This window comes from Microplitis demolitor, chromosome 6 (assembly GCF_026212275.2).
Source record: "Microplitis demolitor isolate Queensland-Clemson2020A chromosome 6, iyMicDemo2.1a, whole genome shotgun sequence".
NCBI classification, from domain to species: Eukaryota; Metazoa; Arthropoda; class Insecta; order Hymenoptera; family Braconidae; genus Microplitis; species Microplitis demolitor.
Window position 1 is genome coordinate 4,707,340 of NC_068550.1, and position 26,044 is coordinate 4,733,383.

The 26,044-nt window shown below is 29.3% G+C and overlaps 2 protein-coding genes and 1 non-coding gene across 3 annotated transcripts in view; 2 read left to right on the plus strand and 1 right to left on the minus strand.

The window, feature by feature from the left end:
• LOC103573916 (E3 ubiquitin-protein ligase MYCBP2) overlaps positions 1-26,044 on the plus strand; it is a 168,852-nt gene that overhangs the window by 81,486 nt on the left and 61,322 nt on the right. The gene's annotated exons all lie outside the window — the stretch shown is intronic.
• On the plus strand, positions 11,959-16,327 carry LOC128667998 (myrosinase 1-like). Its single transcript, XM_053740093.1, has 6 exons — positions 11,959-12,208; positions 12,277-12,410; positions 14,771-15,028; positions 15,123-15,303; positions 15,399-15,814; positions 15,876-16,327. Exons 1-6 carry the CDS (start codon positions 12,043-12,045, stop codon positions 16,284-16,286), a joined length of 1,566 nt encoding a protein of 521 aa, XP_053596068.1. The 5' UTR covers positions 11,959-12,042; the 3' UTR covers positions 16,287-16,327.
• Positions 14,320-14,440, minus strand: LOC128668138 (5S ribosomal RNA). The gene has a single exon (XR_008403903.1). It is a non-coding gene; the product is annotated as a 5S ribosomal RNA (ribosomal RNA).

Here is a 26,044-nt window from a genome sequence, read left to right on the forward strand (position 1 = left end):
GCTTAATATTATGAAGCTTTTTGGAAAATTTTTGGAACGAATTTTCATCATACGTTTTTTTGATAAACGTCACTTTAGATATCACTATAATGACGTTTATCAAAAAATTAGCAGGTCAATATAAAACAAATTAAATTTTCAAAAATTATTCTTTATTACAATACAGCAACTATGACTATATATATTTACATTTTAACAATTACTTATTTTTTTACCCTTCTATAAGCTATTGATGTGCGCACTTATAAATTTCCCAACTTTTCCTATAATTATAAAATTTTATTTTTAAAACAAATCAATACAAAAGTCTGAATAATTGATGTAAAAAAATTCAATGTACCAGACTACAATCGTCTACGATTAACGATTAATTTGAGCATGCGCGGAAACTGATACAGAATTTATGTCACTGTTATACGAATCTGATACCAATTGTATGTTAATATTTACATAACAGTAACAATATTGATTGAGAATCACGTTTTTTTTCATATAGAAAATAAATAGTAGACTATAAATACATAAAAATACATTTAAGGTAAAAATCTCAATTGGCGAAGTAAACGGGTAAAAGTACAAAGTGAAAGAGACGTTTTTGTAGGAAACAACGTCAAATATCCTCATGTTTCTCTGGGTCCAAGTGACCCCAGCACGTCGATATTTCGTGTCCCGAACGATTAGCCACTTTGTCGTGCGAGATTTAATAATGTTTTGACCAAGTAAATCTACTACAGGGAGAGTTTGTTCACCACAGAGAATATATTACACACATAAACATACGGTCATGCACGCACGTACGCACGCACATATGTTTATATGTATAAAATATACAGTACAGTAAGCAAACGGGTAATGAAGTAAAGTGAACAGTATAATAAGTAAAATAAGAGAGTTAATGTTAAATGTAATGTAATGTAACGTAATGTAAGAGCCGAGGAATAGAAAGAGTTGACGCCACACCATGCACGCGGGGTCAAGACTGTAAGCATTCACTCGCATTCCTTCTCACGTTCCTTTAGAGTCACTCGAGTATTTTATTCTCATAAAAACTCTTACAATGTTATTTTATTTTACAATTGAAAAAATTTTTTTTACTTGTAATTAAATTTAAAAATTTTGAAAAAAATTATTGCACAATATATAGATATAAATATGTACATAATTTATCTGCATTTGGATATAAAGACATTAAAATTATTCTCATCCGTAATATCTTTTATTATTTTATTCCTTCAGTATATCACTTGCAATAATTAATTTTAGCGCTTCGTCTAATTGAAACATCGTACCATCGATAATTAACCCTCTTTTAATTCACAAGAGAACGTGACCTGCTTGACTTTTAATTTTCCTCACTTCCGCCACCCATCATATTTTATCCTTCTCAATTAATTATACAAATTAACAGAGACATTTAAGCTTTGGAAAATTAACAACACCACTTTGTTAATTAAATAAATAGCAATTTTTTTTTTTTTATTATTATTATTTAAATTTCTGTATTCAGTTATTTAGTTTTTTATTCACGTACACAATAAATAATTTTGTTAATTAATGTTGAAGTTACAGTTACCAGTTTTTTAAAAATTTTATTTTAGAATAACGACTGAAATCGAGAAAAAAATTTTGTATTTTCTAAAAACAAGGATTTATTTTTTTATTTTTATGCTTCAATTAATAAAAAAAAATAGGGTACAATTTTATATTAATAATTTTTTGTATTTTTTTATGTTCTAGGTAAGTGAAAACTTCTACTATTCAATTGAAAAATTTCATTCAATTCGAGTTGCGATGATCGGTAAGTTTGTAAAATTTTTTTACTCTGATGATTAATTAAAACATTCAAAATTTCATATTTTGGAGCCGAAGGTCTTGGTCGAAATATTGAGTATAGATCAGTTTTGATCTATATCTAGCTCTATTCTTACGGGAAGTAAAATGTCTGTAAAGACAAAAATACTAAAAAAAAATAAATGAGCTTCTAATGAAACTAGTGAAAAGTCTAATGCTATGTCGGACCGAAAATACTATAAATTTCAAAAATACTCTAGTAGATCTTTCGTCTTTCGAAATTCCCCAGTATAAAACCACCTGCATAACAATCGTTAGAGTCCAGGTCAGCGTCATCTAGATGCTAAACCAAAAGACAGCAATCTCTCGTTTCCTGAATTATTCCTAAATTATCTAAGTTAATTGAATTATTTAGATAATTCAAGAGATCTAAGAGATTTTCATTTGGCTTAGCATCTAGATGACACTGTCCTAGACTTAAATACATGTCAATAATTATTTGTGTACTTAAGTACTATTTTAATTTAAAAAATAAATTAATTACTTCGAAAAATTTCGTAAGGAAAAAATTCTTTTTGTGGTTTTCATAAAATTTTCATATAAAATATGAAAAAATTTCGAATTGCTTCGCCCCGTTGAAAAATTTTTCAAAATTAAAATTATCAATTCGTACCCTCTGTATTTTTTAAATATGAAAAAAAATATCAAGAAATGCATACAATATAAATATGTATTCATAAATATGAAGAGTAGAGCTTTATTATTCCGCAATAGAAAACAAAGTTTTTGAAACCTCATTGTAATATTTTTTTTACTGATTTATTTATCGAAAAAATAAATCGAAAAACATCTAAATAATATGTATTTGAAAGACAGTGATTTGCAATACACTCACCGTTACTTTAAATCCATGAGTACATATATATTATTTTTTTGCTCGAATGTACAAAGTTTCGCTCAACATATCCGTACGTTCCAATACAACTCGTCGAAGTAAACGTATCGTATATATATAGATATGTAGTTAGTATTATACATATATAGGAACTCCACTACCGGATGCTTTGATTTCCATCCAATTTCCATGAATTTCTCGTATCGCTGGACTCACTCTCGAGAGCTCGGACTCGATCTTCACGAAATTTTTCACCATACCTCTTTTATATACATATATATATCTCTTGCTGACGAGCTTTTGTCGCTCATTCAAAAAAGGTAAATTCTCAAACGAGAATTCAATTAAATTCAAAATAAAAAAAATATATTAAAGTTAGCAAAAAAAAAAAAAAGTAAACAAAAAAAGAATTTTCTTCATGATATCACTCTCTCTACTGGCATAAAACTATTCAACAGACGAATTTTAATCTATTTTTTCTATTTTCCAATTAATTTTCAATGAACTCTATCTCCAACTTTATGTCATCCCGTCAAAAGGATCTTAAAACTCTCTACTCTCATCGGCATTAAACTGATTCGATTTAAATTTTCAAACGCTTCAATTTAACTGGCAATTTATTTTTTATATTTTTATTTATCCATTTCCTATTTGTCGACTCGTGTTAAACATCTTTTATTTTTATTGTGTCTATGTACAAGTCTCTAACAGTCTTTATAATAATGGAAAAGGGGTAAGATGATTCTCTATTCTATGATGGTCCCTCTGAAAAAATCCTAGAAAAAAACGAGGCTAAATAATTTACCAGTGTTCATTCACTACTGAAGGAAATCGGACCCATAATAAAAATTAAAAAAAATTTTTTTACATCGTCTGCGTATTTTATGTTTGTCAAAAGATTTATAAATAACCGGGACTATTTGAAGAGACAAAAAAAGGCTATAAAAGTTTTATCTTCACCCGTAAAAAATGAGTCATATATGCCCAAAAATAGAGCATCTGCACAAAAGAATATATCTCGGTAAAAAAGTATATACGCAACTTATATTTTTAGTATTTTCATATATATGCCATTTTGACATATATATCCGGCTATGAAATTTTTCTATGGGAGACATGGAATATATATGTAAATTAGCCATATATGCCCTATATAAGTTTCATAAATGAGTCATACATGAATCATACATCATTTTCTGAAAAAAGAAAAATGTGCTGCGAACTAGAGTCAGTTCTCTCATCAAAGTCGCCGTTGGCTAAACAAAACTAAATTTTGAGTGGGGTAGTTCGCAGCACACATTTTTTTTAGTATATATATTCAATATAGAGGCATATATGAAGCATATAAAGATCATGTATGGCAAATTTTTATACATGATTCATTTTTCACGGACGTTTTAATTCAAATTTTTGTTTACCGCCAAAATTCAAAAATTACAAAAAATGAATTTTTTTAAGGTGGCCATTAGCCCCCTTTTTATAACTCGACTCCTTCGAAATCCTTTAAGGAATTATCTTGTCTCTCTATCCTTTATATAAATATATATGTAGTATTTATTGTATACAAAGACGCGTTTCTTGCCAATTCCTAAGTAAGTACTGCAGATTACAGTAGAACGCGCGACTTTTCCTCAGGCACGAATGCTTCCATTTATTTTATTTTTTTGTTTTCTTTCCGTTATAGTTACTCTTGAGTTAACTCTCTGTACTGAGTAACCGTAAATAAAACGAGTACAAAGAATGGGTTCAAATTTAATTCACAAAAAAGCCAATAAATTTATTTAATTAAATTACAAATATTTATTGGTTTATAATCTATTTTTTAAAAGACATAAAAAAATATGATAATAATAATTTCTGGGAATATTGAAGTTATCCAATTGACTTTAGTCCAGTAACTCGTGGACATTCTGTGTAATAAAAATAAATGGAAATTCGTTCACATGACATTGCGGACTTGGCTTTAAATTTCCACTCAACTGGTCTGGAGAAGTCCGTCGACCTGCTCAACCAAAAGATGAGACAGAAAGAAATAAAATGGAAGGAGACTTTCGAACGTTTGAATGGTCGCGGGTGGTTGTGTGTTGGCGCGAAAGAACGAACGAGAGTTGAGGAAAAAAATTTTAAAAATAGAAATAAATAAAATAAAAAAGCCCACGAAGGAAGAAGTTGAGTCCAAGAAGAAGAAGGAGAAGAAGAAGAAGAAGAATAAGAAGATCGAGACTGGACCAGAAGACCGAACTAAGCATTCAAGTCCCTTTACGATACGTAATTGCTTCAATTCAACTGATCGACGTCTTAATGTAGTTCATGAAAATATATCAAAAGGACTTTAATTCCGTAAATAAAAAAAATTAAATCAAGAGATTGTTAAATAAATTTTAAAAAATTGTGATGATGTTCACACTCACTTTTTTATCTCGTTTAATTGCATTTGTACTTGAGATTTTATTCACTTCTACTTTAGCTTTTAAATTTTTTTTATTTTTTTTTATCTTTACATTGCTGCGATTATACTTAAGACGATTTCGATTATCGAACCAATTACAACTTCGTTCTTTTTTTATCGGAAAAAAAATCAAATTATTTTTATATTTAAACATTTATTTTTTTTTTTAAATTAAGAATTTAATACTTTGACGAATTTTCACTACGGAAAATTATTTATAAAACCTTTTATTGAATTCTTACGATAAAATAATATACTTTTTTTTATAGAGAAAAAAAAATAATGGCATTGAAAGTAAGTATTAACTAAATAATGATTTTCCTTGGGTTTATTTTGTTTGTATATTTTTATTTTTACGAATCAAAGAACGTGGTTTTAAGAAAAGGTACGTTTTTCCTTTTCGTGTCAAATCCGGCTTTAGTTTTTCCTCTTTACGACATTGGATTTTCTGACTGCAGGCCAGCCCTCAAGTCTTTTTCTTTTATATCAACCCTTAGTCTGTCCTGCAGTGATCCAATTTTATTTCTATTACAAAATTGTATTCCCTCTTCGTTTTTTACTTAAACTTTTTTTCCTTGATTTTTTTTTCGCTTCATCAAAAGTTGAATTCGATTCGATAAATTCATATTCGTCTACCAGGTATTAATTTTTTTTTTAATTATTTTTTTATCACAAAGCAAAGAAAATATTTTATTCAGTCATTCAAATTTTTTCCAACACTCAAGGACACAGAAAAAGTAATTGTACTGTATTTCTTGAAAATTATTAATCGATTTATCCAATACTAAAAAAAACAATATTTATTAAGTTTAACTTTAAATCAACACAAAATTTATCTTGAAAATTCTATTGAGTCACAGAAAAATTTCTGGAAAAATAAAAAACTTTTACTAAAAATGAAACCGATATTTTTTCAATGTCAATTTGATTTAAAAAATTTATGTTGACTATTTTTAACACAGAGTATATACTGTCAAAAATTTTGAGTTCATGGTGTGATGTGAGGCTGACTTGGTGTTAAAATTTTCAACATTGCCCGTGTAATAGTTACACAACACCCGGTGTTAAATTTTGGACCGTGTGAATTTTGCATTAGAACTTTCACACCATCAATGGTGTAAGTGTATACGTTTTTTTTTTGAAAACTCTCAATTTCTTCGTAACTCTACTTATTTTTATCTCAAATAATTGACACCAATAATAACAATGGCATAATAGTGCTGCCTATATATTTGATAATTTTCATAAACAGAATTCGATTAAATTTGAGGTAATAACACCGAATAGTGTAAAAAAAAACATTCATACCGTGTTAAAAGTACACCGCTTGATAATTCACACCAAAAAATTTCACACCGAGCAGACCATGTAAAGTCTTCGGAAACCATTTTCACACCAAAAATTTTCCACAGTGTGTTGATTTTAACGCATTTATTTTATTTTTATTGTGATACAATGAAACACTTTTTATTCAAAAGAATTCAGAATGTGTCAGTATTATCTTTATTCTCTAACCGAAGCTTTTTCAAAAAGTGTGTAGTTATATACCTGCTAGTAGAACTACGAGCAATTCTCGTGGTGTACCGTAAAATTTAGTCACCACTGCAGAACCACACTAATACTACTATAGTAGACTATTACAATTACAACTACAAGCATTATTACTGTAGGCGTATTTTCTAGCCCTCGTCTTTATTCTAAAACTACTGAACTACCGAGTACATACTACTCGTACCCTCGATAGTTTTTCATCCCTTTTTGTCTGTCGTTAAATCGAGTTAACCGATGCTCGACGCGCCAACGCGAAAACGTCGTTATCCATGTAGTTATATATATGTCGGTTGTGCGTGTCGTGTTCGTTTTAAATCGAGTTTATACCTTTCGTACGACTCTACTTCTATAGTATATTGTAGCATTGTCAATGTGTTGTGGGGTTGTGCAATAAAGTGTACAGTGAGAGTATGAGGATTGTTACAGTACCGATTGTCAAGCTGGAGACACTGCCACGATTTTTCATTCTCTCTCTCTCGTTTTATTCTTCCATTAGTAATCAACTGTTTAATTGACGTTCAATTGTTAGTCGAATTTTTTTATCTTATTTTAATTTATTTAAAATTTTTTACTTAAAATAAAATTATTGCTAATAGACTTGAAAATTAACTGGATCATTAAAACCTCACTGTGAAAATTGGGTTTGAATTTTTATGTTAATTAGTATATGACTGAAAAAAAAAATTTCAACATAAAATTTTGTTGAATACAAAAATAATTCAAAAATTAACTTTCAAGTATACATTAACTACGAACGTCAAATTTCTCTAGTATTGACATCCGTTTAATCAATTAAATATCTCTTGAATTTTAATTTCATCTAATTAACTGATCACTCGATAATTTAGTTTCGTTTAATGAGTCGAATGATTTTATTAACTCAATTATTTATAATTAATCACTCAGCTTTCATTTAATATTCGCTTTCTCGGCTAATAAATAAAACGCGCGTTTTGAATTTTTTTTAATTTATAAACTAAATGACGATTCCATTTTATTTTTCCCTCAAATTATATTATGAAGTTAATTTATTTATTTACATTACACTGTTAGATAGTATGGAATGAACCATTTTTTATGATATAGAAAAATTTAAATCCTTCGTTGGCATTAACGCGATAGCGCGTCAGTATTTTCAATTTTAAATGACAATATAATCAAGAACAAGACTGAAACTGAGTCGTACAACGTCAAGAGAATACTGAACATGAATGACATATATCGATACAATAGCACGGCTGTCAATTAACAAATTTATCCAAAAATAACTACAAAATAATTGAATAAAACCAAAAGCAATACCAGGACGACTCGACTTGGTTTGGTCTCGTTTGAACACCACTAAATATTTCAGATTTGGTGAAATGACAGTTGTCAAAAATCGTTGTTTCATAGCTTGTCACACAATGTACAATTACATCAATTTTATAAATAAAGGACCAGTTTTTCACAACTGGGTTCTGGGCTATTCTCGTGTAAAAAAATTATTGAAAAAAGTTTGACAAAGCGGTGACTATTCTAAACTTGGAAACGTGATGCTACGACGAACTTTTTTTGAAATATTGAAAATTTTCTGTGTAAATCAATAGTTGACGTAACACTATTAAAATACGATCAGTAAAAACGTTCGAAATTAGGTTTTTTAAATGTATTTTGTCTGGAAAAAAACTTATTACTTTAAATAGAGTCAAAAAAAGATTACAATAGTATTAAGTTACTTGTTTTTCTCTGTGTACTTTAGAAATTTAAAAAAAAGTTCGTCATTAGCTACATTTCGATGCTTAGAATAGTCAACGTTTTTTGACAATTTTTTTTTTCCACAAAAATGGATCAATTTTCAAATCTAAATTAACCATCCTAAAGTATTTTCTAAATGGCTAATCATTGTCAGTCAACCGTTACAAATTTCCTAATTTTGATGTCAATCTCATATTTAGTGACCCAAAAATTATTGGGTGCAAATCATCGGCTCTAAAAATTTTTTTATCCTCACAATTTCCACACTTCCGTTAGATTTTCAGCCCCACCGATTAACTTACATAACAATTAAATATAGCCAGTATTCGAACTAAAATTTATAATGTCACCTTGAAAAGTAAACGCTCATAGTTCACATCTTATGCGCTGTTTGCTGTGTAGAAATTCAAACTGTTAAACTATGTATGGAAAAGTCTTATTAGTGTCTTTTATTGATTATTTGGCAATAAAAAAATTTCTATTGAAGACCAGCAACGTGAACAAGGGTAGTGATAGTTAACTCGAGTCAAGTTTTCCGACATAAAAATCCAAAGTTTTTAAAATAATAATAAAAAATATATTTTATAGTGTTTGGTATAGTAACAACAGTAAACCATCGTCGATATTGCGCACTAGTTTACACGGGTCGGTATGCATTTTATGAAGGATAGGTAGTAGTAACTCTCCAGTGATGCTGGAAGTTGAATTTAAGCGTGAATATATACCAGAGGGATGAGAAGGGCCTTATTGAAACTTTAAAAGTGGCAATAAAGCACGTTTACGATAAAGGTATACTAAATACTTTTAAATATTTTTTACTAACATAACCCAGAAAAGATGATCAATCAGGAATAAAAATATGAACCAACCGCAAATTAAAAACTTTATAAAAAAATGAATTTTTTGGTCTACACTCATTTTAGCCTTGTACAAAAAGTATATATTTCAAAGTTATATAAACTAAAGTCTCTTACTGATGTCTCATGAGAACATGTTATATATCCTACGTCTATTCTTGTAGATACAAGCCATCGATCTCTTGAGAATTCACAAGTTATACTTTTCTATACTATACTTTTACTCTTCATCTTAAATTTTTTTCCCTGTCCATACTATTCTGTTATGTGTGTACATTTATATAGAAAAGAAGTTCAGTATCTCAAGTCTCTTGAGTAACCATGTGAGCCCAAAAATCCCATGTGAGGTCGCACATCCGAAGACAAGTGTAAACGAGGGTAAATAAAATACAGGATATATATATATATATATATATATATATATATATATATATACATATATATAGATGTATAGTATATATTTTTATGTATATACAAGTTGAGAGTAAGATTACAAAGAGCTTTTCGATTGGATATTGTAGTTAAGTTTTCGAGATTGTGTGTCAGATGCTTTATCAATGTTATAACGACCTGTCGCCTTTATTGCCAGCCGTATCACTGCATACTACCCCTCAAACTGCTGAGTTCGCGTCTCTCGTAATAATAAAACGATCTACATTCTGCTATGCTAGTAACGCTACGTTCTTGAAAACCACTAACCTCAACATTGCGTTCATAACTTCTGCAGTAATACACGCTGGTGGTAAAATAAATTAATTCACATTTCATAGCTTTTATTATTTTTATTTTTTACATGGTCATACACCAGGTTCAAAATTATTACTATTTACATGTCTTCATTTGTGTTAATAAAGCTTTAAAAAAAATTTTAATATTCATTTTAGGGTCCGAGAGTCTCTTCTGAAGAGAACATTTTTTTTTTTCGATCAGGTTTTTTTTTTTTAAATTTGTTACTTATGAGTGAATTTAGAGAGACATAACATTCAAATAACGTGCAAGTCTTAGCACACTAGAAAAAACTCGGTCGCGATTCTCCCGATTAAGCTTGAGTACGTTGATAAGAAGTCAGATATAAACATATGTCTTTATTAACGTGTATGACATATCTCAGACTTACTGTAAGTGTGTAAGTACTCATAAGTAATCTTACTCAATACTTATGTAAGCAAAAAATATTTTTTGTCCAAAGTTTAATGCACTTATAGAAAACATCGCTAATTATAGGAGTAGGGTAAAATATCGTGATATAAATATAAGATTGTCATCTTCTGATGACAGTGAATTAATATACACTGGACTAGATATTATGAATATGTGATATATGAAATCGATATAATTTAGTCTCGATATATATTACAATTAATTCTCAAATATGATAAGTTGATAATTATTATTATGGTTTTCGTGGCAATCAATGAAAATTAAATGTTTGGAACTAATATGTAATTTCTATAAATTGGTTATCAATTCTATTAATGAGTAAAATCAATTAATTTAAAACATCTTAGTTTCCTACATCTCTGTCGTTTATTTCACCACAGCCTCAGTTGCCAAAGTGAATTTAAGTGTCTTATGTGGTATTGAAGTGCTGATATGTGTTGTCTCTTGCATGCTATTGAACGTAATGTAATTTAAATTTAGAAGATTTATTTATTGTCTGTTCATTTAATTATTCTATTTTTAATACCAAAGGAAATAAACGTAATGTTTACCAAGTCACGTTTCAAGTAAATAAAAAAAAGTTGTAAGAAAAGTGGAAAACAGAAAAAAAATATAATCAGAGTGTAGCTTTTTAAAAAATAATTATCACTTTGTTGGAAAAAACTTAGATGTACATAGAGATAAGTTATCTAATATTTGAATTAAATGATATTATCTTGAAAGCAATGACCTGTAAGATACTTTATTTCATCGATTGGATTTTTAGTTGACGGGCTCAAAGACAACCACGAAAATTTTGTAAAAGAATTCTTTTTCTTTTTATCTCTGTGATTTTGTAAAATTTATGGAAATTTTAAGTCTTTGAAGAATACAAAGTATTCGGGGAATTGAGAAAAAAATAGTTTTTCTAAAAAATATTTTTATTTATTCTATGGTTATTATAAATTTAAAAGTTATAAGAAATACTAAGAAAACAGGACCTTTGAAAACCATATGGGCGAATTTTGAGTCAAAAATCAAATTTTTGAAAATCGACATTTACTACATTTTTAAAAAACATGTTTATCTAGCTTAAAATTCGTCAACGTGAAATTCTAAATTATCTAATTTTTTTTTCGTTCAAATTCTAATAGTTTGAAAAAAGTTTAACTTGAAGTTCTCAGTTTCAAATTTAGTTCTATATCTCGAAATTTTTTAATTTTCTTTGAACGAATTTTTCTTACATGGGTACCCAAAATTATGAAATAATATCCCAGAGTAACAACATTTAGCTATTTTTTGAAATAATCGTGGGTGTATTGAATTTTTTTAAATAATTGTGGGTCTACTGAAAAATATTTTTCATTGAATGCATAACAAAACTAATGATTGATCGAAATTCCACTTGATATCAATTTTAAACATTCTGTTTTTCCCGCAATTAAAAAATTCCACAATCAAATTATTATTGATTTTTAATGAACAATTATATATTTTTATTATTATTAAATGTTCGTGCATAGTGTATAAATAATTAAAAGTCAATACCATTTTCATAAATATTTATTGATTAAATACCTTGCGATACTATTTCGACGCCATTAGCAATTCAAACATAAATTATGTGGCTTAAAGAATGCCGTGTTCTACATTTCATGTTAATTTTATTATCAAGTTTTATGGATTCGAGTGAATATTATGATAATAGAACGAATAAATTTCCAAACGATTTTATATTTGGCGTAGCAACGTCGGCTTATCAAACAGAAGGTGCTTGGAATGTGTCAAGTATGTTAAGTTTTTCTGTTTTAAATCATTTATTTTATTAATTTATCATAAATAATCCAATTTTTAAGACAAAGGTGAATCTATATGGGATAAAATGATTCATGAAAATCCATATACAATTGATGACCAAAGTAATGCTGATATTGCAACTAATTCTTATTATATGTATAAAACAGACATAGATCTTGCTAAACAAGTTGGAGTAAGTTATTTATTTACAATTAACAACATTCTTATCATAATGGTATTCATTTTCTGATACTAGACTTACACAGAAAAATATAATTTCTTTACGCTAAAAAGTTTTACCATCCCCAAGAATGTAAATTGAAAACAGAAATTTTCTTAGGATGAAAAAAATTTTTCGCGCCAAAAAAATGATTCTAATTCTACGAAAATTTCTATTTTTATTTTATAAAAAAAATATTTCTTGCGCCAATAAATTCTTCTTTTTCTGTGTACTTATCATTATTTTTCATGTATTGTAACTTAATAGTATTCTTTAGGAAATTATTCTTATTGTACATATACAATAATAATAATATTAATTCCACCTTTCTCGTGTGGATTAAAACATTGAAAGACTATAGCTGCAAAAGAAAGGTCTAGTGTTTGAGTCCGGGACTTGGCGCTGGGCTAAAATGGCTATTAATAAGTAGGAAGTATATGTTCAGGAAAATAGCTAATAAAGCTGTACCTGTAAGAAATAATATATAACTAATAATAATAAAAGAATTAGTATATGTGATAGGGACTTTAATAGGGAAGACCGGGAAAAATGAAGATCACTTAAAAAAAAAAAATTATTATAATCTTGAACTAGCCATTTTGTCCTGAGTGACCAAATTGCCCATATTTCTCAATGTCATTGTACATGTAAATACTTCTAAACAAAACCGGTTCCCTCTACAATTTATCAAAGTCTGCTATGTTCTTTTTGTCAGCTCAAATAATCGATAACAAGCTAAAAAAAGATACTAATTATAAACTTATCATTCAATAATTTAATTTATCATTCCGCGTATTTCTAGTATCCAACTAAAAGCGATTCGATTTATCATAATTAAATGAATAATCGTTCAATTTATCATATTAATACTTAGTTATAAGTATATCTATTCAGAATTAATGCCGCGACAGTTAATTTTTCTTAGTACTTATAAACTTAAATAAATGACTTGATCTGTACTGAATATCTTTAATAATTTTTTTCTCTAATTAGTTTATACAATCTTAGTATTTAATATTTTTTAAAAGTAGTACTTGACATTTTTATAAAATGCACACCGAACAATTACAAAGTATCATAATTTAAAAATAAAAATTTTATTTTTTGTAACAGTGATTAATAAAGATATCGCGCTACAGACGACAGTGACCGACTTAAAAAACTTTGAAAAATTGTACTTGGAAATAGTTACGTCTTTATGACATCCGGGAAATGCAAAAGCATATACTAAATTTTTTTTTACCCATCGATATTTTTTTGGTCTAGAATAATAAAAAGTTTAAAGAAAAATTTTTCCAGACCAAATATATATAAACAACCTGATATCCTAGGTATGAAATTTCTTTTACCTCACCCTAACCCTACTTTACTATACTTGTTTTCCAGCCCTCAATTCCTTTATATCTATTCATGCAGCTGAGGTTAGTTCACTGATCTGTACTGTTTTTGCCTACGATGGTGCAACTGCTGTATGAACAGAAAAACCTTAGGCGTTTCCGCCGCCAGTAGGGTTTGAATATTAAACTCCCAAGTGAGGTTACGAACCCAAGCCTACTGACTGACAAATTTTCACTCTGTTTATTCCACTATTATAATCGGTTTCTAGACTGAATATACATCAAACAATAGTACATCGCGTGGCAACGAACGAAACAAGACGATTTCAGACCAGGGTGAGGTTGACTGCTCAACTTCAAGGCAAAGGTTCACATCCGGTCTGAAATCGTGATTATCCCGTGTCACACACTATAGTTTTCATGTTACCTGCATTGATACTGGGAGTTTTAATGCCCGTATTCACTCGAAACAGGTTAATTTTTGACCGATGAATCAATTATAAATTAAACTTTATTAAATTATTTGGACAAAAATTTAAAAAAAATGACAACAGCACATGGTGTTCCCAAGCGGTCACCCATCCAAGTACTAACCATGCTCAATGCTGCTTAACTTCAGTGATCGGACGAGAACTGGTGTTTTATCAGCGTGATATGGCCGTTGACATTTTTTGTACTATTCAATGACGCATTTAAATAACTGTTCCCCTAAATTTGAATAGTTTTAATTTTAAGCCATCATGAAAAAAGCTTATTTTTAAAAAAATTTTTTCACTCAGTTAATTAGTAAGCTAACAAAAAATGAACGCTTTAAATAAAACAAGACGATTGAATTATTGAAACGTATAGGGAATATGCAACTTTTCAGAGGTATGGGCGATTAGGTCTTATCTAATCAGATTTAGAAATTACCCTAGGATACGCCCTTCTGGTAACGCGATATTATCTAGACAAATTAATCAATGAATTAAGAAAGAGTCACTTTCAAATTTATAGGCAACTGCATACAGGATTTCTATATCTTGGCCAAGAATTTTACCTAATGGTTTTAGTAACTACATTAATAGAGAAGGAATCGATTATTATAACAATGTGATAAATGAAATGTTGAGACAAAATATCACACCTTATATTACATTATTTCATTGGGATTTACCTCAAAAACTACAAGAATTGGGCGGATGGACAAATCCTTTGATTGTTGACTGGTTTGTAGATTTTGCTAGGGTAGCTTTTGAAGCTTTTGGTGATCGCGTAAGAAAAAATTTATTTTTCAATAAATATACATAATAAATTGCTAACACAATATTAATTGAAATTTTATCAATTGCTGATGCAATTCATTCAGGTTAAAAATTGGTTTACTTTCAACGAACCAAACTTCTACTGCATGTTCGGTTATAATGGATTATTTCCACCGAGAGTTAACCAATCTGGAATTGCCAGTTACATTTGTGGTCACAATGCATTAATAGCTCACGCAAAAACATACAGAATGTATAATGAACAATTTCAGAATAAACAACGAGGTTTAAAAGGATATTCATCCATCCGCTATTCAATTTTTTTTTCTTTTTCCAATATTTTATACCTTTTTCACAGAATTATCTTTAATTGATACTAGGTTCAGTTTCATTAGTGGTAGCACTCATGTGGTTTCATCCGGAAAATGTAAATGATCCCAATGAATTTACAGCAGCCATGCAAACAACTGATTTTTGGAATAGTTGGTTTTTGAATCCAATATTTTCAAATAAAGGCGACTATTCAGATTCGATGAAAAAAAAAATTTCAATGCACAGTTCTATTCAAGGATTTAGTAAATCAAGACTCCCTAGTTTTACGAGTGAACAAATTGATATGATCAGAAATTCATCAGATTATCTGTCAATAAATTATTACCGTAGTCTGAAATTTGTCAAGTGGCCAGAACCTGACGTCAAATCAACGATATCTTTTTTTGCGGACATTGGTGCCATAGTTAATTTCGATACTGAAGATGATTTACTGAGAAATGATTCCTCGCTATGTTCTACGAGAGTGAGTAAATAATTTATTTAGAAATCTTAATAGTGGCAATAATATAAATTATTTTTATTAGTGCACACCATGGGCTCTTACTGCACTTATTTCGAATTTGAGCAAAAAATATAACAACCCAAAGATGCTGGTTACTGAAAATGGTTTTAGAGACAATGGTGATTTAGATGATAAAAAACGTGCAGAATATTATCGGCTTCACTTCATAGAAATTTTAAAATTAATAAAGCGAGGATACGAAATAAAAGGATATTTCGCTTGGTCTCTTATTGATGTCTTCGAATGGACTGCTGGTTACACACAAAAATATGGACTTTTTTCAGTTAATTTCACTGACCCACGACGTCCTAGAACACCTAAATTATGGTCCACTGACTTTATAACTCAATTTTATAAAACTGGAATCATACCAGCGCCAGCTTGGCTCGATGCGCAATTGCCTTTGAAAAAAATAAATAATTTATTTATGTAATCAAAACTATAGTGATAAATTTTTTTGTGATTGTGTAATAAAAAAGTGTTCAAATTTTTTGTAGTCACAAGATTACTTGCGGTAACACATTTCTGCCTTAATATACGGAAACAAAACATTTGCTGTGCTTACAAAGTTTTTATTACGACGGCAAATAAAGGTTTGTAGCTCTAACAATAATTGTTTTGCTGAACAAAAAAATTGATTTGTCGGAGTAACAAAATTCGTTGCGAAAAAAAATTTCCCAACCATAAGAGGGATCGAGTCTTTTTTCTCTATTACTCTCTAGTTAGCGAACGGTAGTATCTTTCTTGCACTTGCGCAGTAAATGAAAACAGTCTACAATTTTCTCTCAAAAAAATGAACATTTTTGAAAAATAAGATCATAGACTTCTAGATTTTAGTGATGCTATACATTGAGTCTCGTTCATAATTTTACGTTTGAATTTTTGTTCAAGAGAAAAATCTGAACAGAAATAACAACTGACCCTCTCAGTCAAATTTCTCACCGTCGTGAATTTTTCGTTACAAAATAGATTTTTTTGAGTAACAGAATTAATTTATTGTAAATGAATAGCAAATAGATTTCTATGACAACCTAATTCGTAACGTTAATTTAACAACAATTATTTGTTCTGAAAATAAACCACCATTTGTTTTGATAGCATAATACCATTTGTTATTACAACAAAAATTATTTGCTAATACGACAAATCCTATTTGTAACAGCAAGTCATCCCTCCTTGTTATTCTAACAAACCGATTTGTTGCCCTAATCAATTCGATTTTTTTGCAATACCATAAAATTTCATTATGCCGTATTCCAGTTTTATGAAAAAACTCTTTTTCAGTGAAGCTTAGAATTTCGACATGAGCGTTATTAATAAATATACGTCTTATTAAAAACATTGTAAAATGCATTGTATCTAAAAATGATAAATTTAATATTTGTCAAGTATTTTCGAACAGCAATTTATAAGAAAATATTTATAGTGTACTATGAAAATATTTTCCATGTATATCAATATACAAATATAATGTCACTCAACAATATTGGTTCGGCTTTGACTATACCCCGAATGTTATGTATCAACGTCGAGAATTCACGTCCTCGTTAGCATACATATTTGCGTACACATCTCTCTACCCGCTCTTGTGATTCCCTTCCTACAGCATATCGGTGAGGTTAGTTGGGTGTACCTTGATCCTAAACCGGGTCTCATTGGGTTTTCGCACCCTCTTGAATATATACATACATGTCTATCCGATGTCACACATCTAGGCTGCCAAAACAAGCCAACGACAAGAACCAAGTCCTCCTAGTCGAGAACATTAGCATCGTTTTAGGATCACACGTACGCCATGTACGCGTATCTGTGTATGTGACATTGTCAGTGTTTACTGCTATCCTATCCCTTTATAACCAAAATTTACCACGCCTTTGTGTCCGACCCAACTTGACTTGTTCTACTGTCATACCGCTGCTTGTCAATATTTTTTTTTTATACCTTATACTTCTCAAATAATATTTACCTCTATTCTATTTTAATCTCCTATAATGTTGTATTATAAATAAAATTATAAATAACGATTTATATATATATATAATTTTTTTCGCCTCAAAAGGTGTTATCGCTGAGCGATTTTCCACCTGGTTATCTCCTCGAACTCGACAGGTAATCCTTCTGTCGTCCGACCGTTGGATCGATCTACCTCACTTACCGCAACCGCAACAAAAAAAAAATGTTGTGATGTAAAAAAATGTGTAGTGTATAAGAAGAATACAACCAGACTAACGGGGGTGTAGACGAGCGAAACGTGGTGAAAATAAAAGCGGAAGGTTATTTCTTTCCCGCTATTTTTTTTTTTATTTTTATTTTGCTCTATCGTTTACTTTAATAGAAGAAAAAATATTTAAAAAATGTATTATCAAATGATAAATTGCCATCTCTTCGGTCTTGTCTTGTCCATTTTATCACATATGTACTTATAAATAATAAATTTATATATGGAACTAATAATACTATCATTTTTCATTTTATATAAAATATATGAAAGAGGATCAGGCGAAAGAGGAACGATAAAAAATGCACTTTTTTTAACCACTATACGGTAAATTTTTTATTTTTAATTTGTATTTAGGGAGGACAAAATAACTTTCAAATTTTTATTAGAAAAAAAATTTTTTTTTTCAGGAACAATAATAGGCAAAAAAAATTGGAAAAATATGTTGTTTTGTCATAGTTTTCATGAAATTTGAAAAGTCTACTGATTCATATGTAAATTTAGATATTTAGATAACAAATTTGATTTACGATATGATTTGGAAGTAAAAACATTGAAAATTTTGCAGAAACAAGTCCATGGTCTTAACTTTTTGAAAATGATTCGATGTGTAAATAATTTGAACTGAAAATAATTTGCATCAAATTCAGATTTAATATTCGAAATAGAACTGAATTTTCGAATTCGAAAGTTTACAAATAATTTTAATTATTTGAAAATTTGAACTGTTCGATTTTATTTGATTCGACTTCTATTCACGCAGATGTAGAAAATAATTGCAAAAATAATAGACTACGATTTCAAAGCATTTTGATGCAAAAAAAAATTTCCATAAAAATTTGTAGTTCTTCGAGTTTACGTGGCCCCTGAAAAATGCCAATTAATCGTTAATACAAAAAACAATATAAATTTTGTTAGTAGAAGAGAAAACTCATAAAATTCAAGCTATCAGTGGAGTTTTTCCGAACTTTTTATTCTCAAACAAAACCAAAATGAAATAAAAAAAAACCCCAAAGACAATAGCCAACATGGTGAAACCCAATAAAGATTTTAGGGTTATCCCCTTTTTTTTGTGCCTTGAATCAACTAATTTTCTTGCTCGATTTCCGGGCAATTAGTGTCGGTCTCCGCACTCGCCGGTACTCAACGGCTATTGGATTCCGCGAATCTCGTAACGATAACTATATCCCCCGATCGTTTAATTTTCCCAGCTGCCCTTAACATCGTCATTCTGTTTATTTGTTATTACCAAATCTAATTGCCGTGGACGAAATGAGAAATGACATTTGGCTACTCGGTCATACCAAAATTACAATCCCTGTATATACTAATATTACTCTATATACTATAACCCATATTAATAATTTAATCTATATAACTATACTACACTGCATTGCGATTAACAGTTACTTGACATGTGACTACAGTTGACACAAATCCTTCTTCAATAATTGCTGTTAATCTCCATACATATCAGCAATAGAGAGAGGGAGAGAGAGAGTGAGGCCGAGACCGAATTCGAGAGAAATGACTAAGCCGTAGCAAAAGCAGTTAGCAAATAGGCTACCTGGCTACTGTTAACATGGGAATTCAAGGGGATACTGATGACTTTCCTACATATATATAGATGAAGTATATATACATTATATGTACGTCTGACCGTGAGTGTAACGAGGTAACAAGGGGGAATTGAAAGAGGATGAGTGGGTGTAGAACTACGTCGTTTGGGACACAGCAAACGTGACCTCAAAATCAGGATGCAAATTCGACGAATAATTATTCCGAGTGTCCGTCTCGCGCGAGGGTACACTGTGAAACTCCCGTCACAACTGTTCCCTTTATATTACCACCCTCAACTACAGCCCTTAAACCAATCCGCCTCTTCTCTACCAGCTCTTCTTCTCTTGTCTCCTCTTCGAACCAAAACCTCCCTGATTCAGAGTTATATATATCTATATACATATATACGAGAGAATATCAGCATCCAAGTTGCTGTTGTCGTTGTCGTCATCGCTATTGCCATTGCCGTCGTCGTCGAGATTGAACGCGCACCCTCTATATTCTGTTCTAAACGAGATCAAATATTTATACGTTTACATAGATGATTCTTGTCTATATATATATATATATATATATATATATATATATATATATATATATATGTGGGTGTGTATGTGCGTGTGTATGATGGGGTTCTGTATTTTTGGGAATGTAAATGTCCGAGTTGACAAAACATATATCAACTATTATTTACATTGTTGATTAAATAACTAAACAAATGAACAAACAATTTTTTTTTTCTAACAAAGAGCACAGAAAAATTTTTTCGTTTGTTAATACAAGAAAATAATCATGGAAAAGTTGAAAATTTTTTTTGTGCAAAAAATTATTACAAGATCCGTAGGTTATAATTTGAATTATTTATTTCCAGGTTAATTTTTTTCGTTGTTTTTTGTCAAGTGACTTGAGGGCTAGTTTTTATATATTTATTATTTTTTTTGCTTGGTATGAACTGTATGTTTTTCTTCTTGAAACAAAGTCCTAAACAAGCATCGTTCTTTAAAAAAGGAAATGAAATGAAATAATAATAAAAAAATAATAATAATAATGATATATAATAATATGAGGTCAAGGGTCGTTTTTTCGCTTATAGCAATTCTATAAGATTTATTTAGCTCGTGGTGAAGTAAGAGGACGATAAAATTTTATATAAAATTCGTCCCACTCGGCAAGACCACAGAGTTATGGTTTTAAGAATCCAAGCAGCCTCAAGACTTGACTCGAGAAATATAAGAAAGAGATAAAGTGAGATAGCAAGAGATGGCATGATAAAAAGAGCATTCACTGTAAGTGGGAAGAGCTTAGAACCGGAAAGTGCCTGTGGAAAATGTCCTTTTCACTATTACTCCTCTCGATTCCAGCATCTCTAGACCAACACAAAAATTGTTACCAGCCACCATCGCCACCTTTATTGTGTTATATATATTTTTTGTCTACTTCATTTTTGAATTTAAGGATGATGAATAATCCTTACAATCTTTCTCATTTTTTTCTCCATTTATTTAAGGCAGTATCCTATTTTGAACGCTCGAAAAAAAGACTATTTCTTACGAATTTTTAATGAGATTATGAATGAAGATATATATGTAGGTTTTGTTAGGCTTAATAAATATGCTATTGAAAAACATAAAAAAAAAATTTTATTCTATATTTTATATACTTTTAATATACAATAACATCATTCGAATACAATGCCTCGATTAGTAGGAGGGTACGCGCTTGGTGTTAAAATTTCAAAAATGGACAATCTGAGACAGAAAATTTTTGAATTTTTAGATTCAATATATCAGTATCAACCGGCTGAGCTAGGATTCCTAATGTATATGCAAAAATAAAAAAATGGCGGCGAGGATAAAGCAATTTTTTTCTTCTCAAAAATAGATTTTTTTCGCACCCTCAAAGTAGAATACTGCCTTCAATGTAGTAAGAAAAAAAATGTGATTATTAACAGGAATAAATTAAGTTTTATTATTGACTTAGATTTTTTCATCATATAAATAAATGAACCTTGAATTTTTTGTTTTATCATCCCCAAAGATTCAGCTCTTTCATCTTATATTTTTCCCCATTTTAGCCATAATTTCCGATATGGATTTTTTTTCTCGTCTCCACACCCTTAAAGCACGATTAATCCTGAGATCAAGAGGCCAAGTTCTAACATGTCGAGTAAGGGATCAAGTTGAACCCCTCAAAAACCTCAGATCATCCCTGGAATGCACAGCTAGCCAGATCGACTAGATGAAAACCGAAGTATGAGAAAAGAATAAAAAAAAAAAAAAAATATATATATATATATATAAAAGAAAGAGCCCAGAAACATGAGAGTCGTAAAAAACGAGGCCAAAAGTAACACCAGCTTTTCCTACTCTAGTCTTTCTGTGTCTAAATCCTTTTGTAAGGGTGTAAATAATACTAAAAATAGTGGCAACAAAAAATATTTATAAAAAAATGTCAACTTCAGTGTCGTTATTTTTTTTTTTTATTTTTTTTTTATGACTAAGCGTAAAGTGGCAAAATAAAAAGAAATATTTTTTGTTTTTATAGAACTGTTTTAAAAGAAATGACGAAAAGTCAGAAAAGTGAAGTACATATATGTATATATATATATATATATATATGTATTGCTTTTAAACAGCTCCCTATAGCTCACTTGCTGAAGATGACAAAAGTTGCTTATCTGTGACATAAAAAATAAAAAAAATAAGTAACCAAGTATTTGTTTGTACACAATTCACTATTACGAGTTTAAAAACAATAAAAATAAACTATCATGAGAATTAAAAAGTTTATTTTCTTGTATAAAGTATACACGAGGTTTATCGAATTAACTTTTAATAAAGTTTGTAAAATAAATTTACGAGATAGTATATAGAGTTGTATGGTATAGTACAGTAGTTATCAATTTAATTAAAGTCTAAGAGTTTTGTTGAAAGACTTTATTTAGGTATCCATACTTTACTGTAGTTTTAAATTAATATATTATTATTCTACCTTAAATTCATTACTAATAAATACATTTATACTTTATAAGAATATTTAATATAAACATTCAACATTTACTAATGATACTACGGGCTTTATAAAACTTTAGCTTGGATAAGTTATTGTAAAATATTATAGCGATACAAATAAACGCACAGTTTAGTTGATAATGTTATGGATAACTTTTAAGTCGGGTCATAAAATCTATTTTAGTGTCAGCAATGTTTGCTTATTGTTATATTTTATGTTGTAGGATATATATATTTTATAGATAAATCAAGAGAGAAAAATTGGCTGAATAGATTTTTCAAACTTTCTATATTATAGAATTTTTTTTTTAGTTTATGAACTGAGATAGTTTTGTGTTGTGAAGTTTTCAAATTTCATAATCGTAGTTTTTTTTTAAACATTCTTGTACATGAAAAATTTATAAGTTCAGTGGGATATCCGTCGCTCATATTCAATAAAAATTTAGTATCATTGGAAATATTTAACCGATTGTCATAAAATGACATAATAGAGAATATATTCTTATAAACCGCGGATGTCTCAATATTTATGAAAAAAGTTATTCATAATTTATATATTAAGTTATTTTTCTATATAAGTATGGCAAAATTTATTAGATATGACTCGTGTAAAATACGTTCCGAAAATTTTCTTAGGAGCAAACTTCAAAATTTGAGACTCAGTAGAATTTTAAAATTATTTTTGCTTAAAAAATTAAAATAAATTTCTCTAACAAGTACTCGGTCGACAATTTTTTTCACTTCCTGTGAAAATGAATCATATATGCTCATATGAGGAGAGTATTTTAAAATTAACCATTTATGAAACATATGAATTATAGATGATTCATTTATGAGGTATATATGCCCATATAAAAATCATATATGACCCATATAAAAATTATATATGATCCGTACAAAAATCATATGACTCATTTATGCTTCATATACGGACTATAATGTAATCCATATATGATTTATATATGAAGTATATATGATTTTTATATGGATCATATATGGGAATATATGATCCATATAAAAATCTTATATGGATTACATATAGTCCATATATGAAGCATAAATGAGGCATATGAAATGTATATGATTCTTATATAGATCATATATGCTTCATAAATGGATCATATGTTATTCATATATGATTTATATATGGGGCGTATGATTAATATCTGGAATATATATGTCTAGCTTTCCATCCCCATATATAGAATATATATGGCCATATATGATTCATTTTTCGAGGATCTAGAATTATTCGAAAATTTCAAAATGATAAATTCAAAGTTGAGATTTGTCTCAAATTTTGAAGTTCACTTTCATTTTTGAAACCAATTTTTTCTAAACAAGGAATTATGATTTATTTTAAGATACAGAAAATTATTTGAAATCATAATTGAAGTCTTTTTCTGTACATAGACTTTCAACAATGATCAAGCGTTCTTTTCTTCCGTAATGTCAAAAGTCATATAAAGTATTTGACCTAGACTCGAACTGATGAAAAAATAAACTGGACGTTTCTTTAAATTTTTCACATATTTTTCATTGTTTCCCTATTAAATAAACTATTTTACATTCTATAAATATTCTTTGCTACCATACCATAAATTCATTACCAGTAAATAAAAAAAAAAAAAATTTCGCCTCAATTTCGTTATTATGTCAAAGCTTTACTTCTATAAATTTGTATTGAAAATCTAGTGAAAAACTGTAACACATTCATTTTAATGAATGGATAAAAAAAATTACCAAATACTTGACTGGATTATCAATAAAGTTCCGTTACAAAGTAAAAGTAAAATTTGATTAAGCGAACGGTTAACTGGAATATCCGGGACTTCCGTATTATTATTTCCGCCTGAACCCTTTTCTCTGATATATCCTGGTGAGTAGATATATACGCTATTGTTGGAAATATAGTAGAATGAGTAGGATAGTTATAGTTATAGTCAGGACGCGGGGCTGGAGCTTTGTCCGCGTGCCAATCGCAGCCGTTAATTGGCTATGGCCAATAAAGCGCTGATTACCAGCCTGGTGGGTTCAACAAGGGCTCGCTCGTGTGCGACATCTCTGCGATGTGACCTCATACAATCATGCGAGACATAATGCTGCATTCAATATATAGATATATGAGTACCATAGCTACAGCAGCATCTATGTCACTACATCTGTAAATATATATATATATATATATATATATATATATATATATATATATATATATATATATATATATATATATATATATATGGATGTATGTATAGAGCATTTAGGAGTCGTAGAATGACCCAAACTCAATATGTATGTGTGACATGTATACGAAGCTTTCATGGTTTCCTACATGGAGACAGGAATAAGTACGTGACCACCATGAAAATAGCATGGAACGTGGTCAACCCCTCTAAGTTGACCTTATCCAGTTTAACTCAGACTTGCTGCAATACTCTTGACGTGAAAAATTTTTCCATTCCACGTACAATCGTTCGTGTGTGCAAGCACATATGCTTCGAGGACAATTTTTCTTTTCAACATTTCAACTTTATTTTTATTCATTTTTTTTTATCTTTTTCTAACTCTTTTGCCTCAAGAAGTCTCTTGGTCCTTCGTCTTGGACTCTGCCTGGAGGTTATCAATTCTTTCTTATCGATTCCACGATGACCTTCGACAAGTTGGGAATCCATTTCTTTCATGCTCGTTAAATAAAGTTGGATTTTCTCGATATTTTATGCAAAAAAAATGCTCGCTTTAGATAATATCTTCGTTTTGTGATTCACCATTTTAATATTTTATTTTATGCATTATTCGTCTTTTTTAATAAATTTATTCAAAAATTTGCATTAATTTTAGTTTTTAATATTATATGTAATAATTAATCCAGTAAGTGAATTTTAATTTCAAATTTGATTTTTTTTAGAAAATAATTTTTTTTCTTTTCTTTTATGTTTCAGGTAAGTGAAAGCTTCCAATTTTCAGTCGAAAAATTTCCCTTGATTCGAGTTGTAATGACTGGTAAGTAAGAAATTTTTTCTAGCCAAATTTGAATTAAAAATAAAAAATTGCTCATTTAAGAGGAATCGGGACAAAAACAGATACTCCAAATTTTTTTCCCCATCGTCATTTTTTCAAAATTCGTGTACATTCTAAATTTCAAAGCAATACAAAGTACCCGGGCAGAAATGGGACCCCTGGAAAATTTAGGGAAAAAAAAAATTCCCACCAATTTTTACTGTATAGTGAAAAACACTTTTACTCGAAAATTACTCTAACTTCGATTTACGAATCGATTAATCAAGTGTATATTATTTATCTCAAGTAACAGAATGAAAATATGAAATTAATTTTATGAAAAAAAAAAAGTTAAAAGTAATGTGACTCTAAATCTGAAACAGTATATATACACTACTTTTC

What these genes read in the sequence shown, in the direction of transcription:
- LOC128667998 (XM_053740093.1), top strand. Translation starts at nt 12,043, where the DNA reads ATGTGGCTTAAAGAATGCCGTGTTCTACATTTCATGTTAATTTTATTA. An exon ending in AGGTGCTTGGAATGTGTCAA is followed by an intron (nt 12,209 to 12,276) that starts GTATGTTAAGTT and finishes CCAATTTTTAAG; the next exon opens with ACAAAGGTGAATCTATATGG. An exon ending in CCTCGCTATGTTCTACGAGA is followed by an intron (nt 15,815 to 15,875) that starts GTGAGTAAATAA and finishes TATTTTTATTAG; the next exon opens with TGCACACCATGGGCTCTTAC.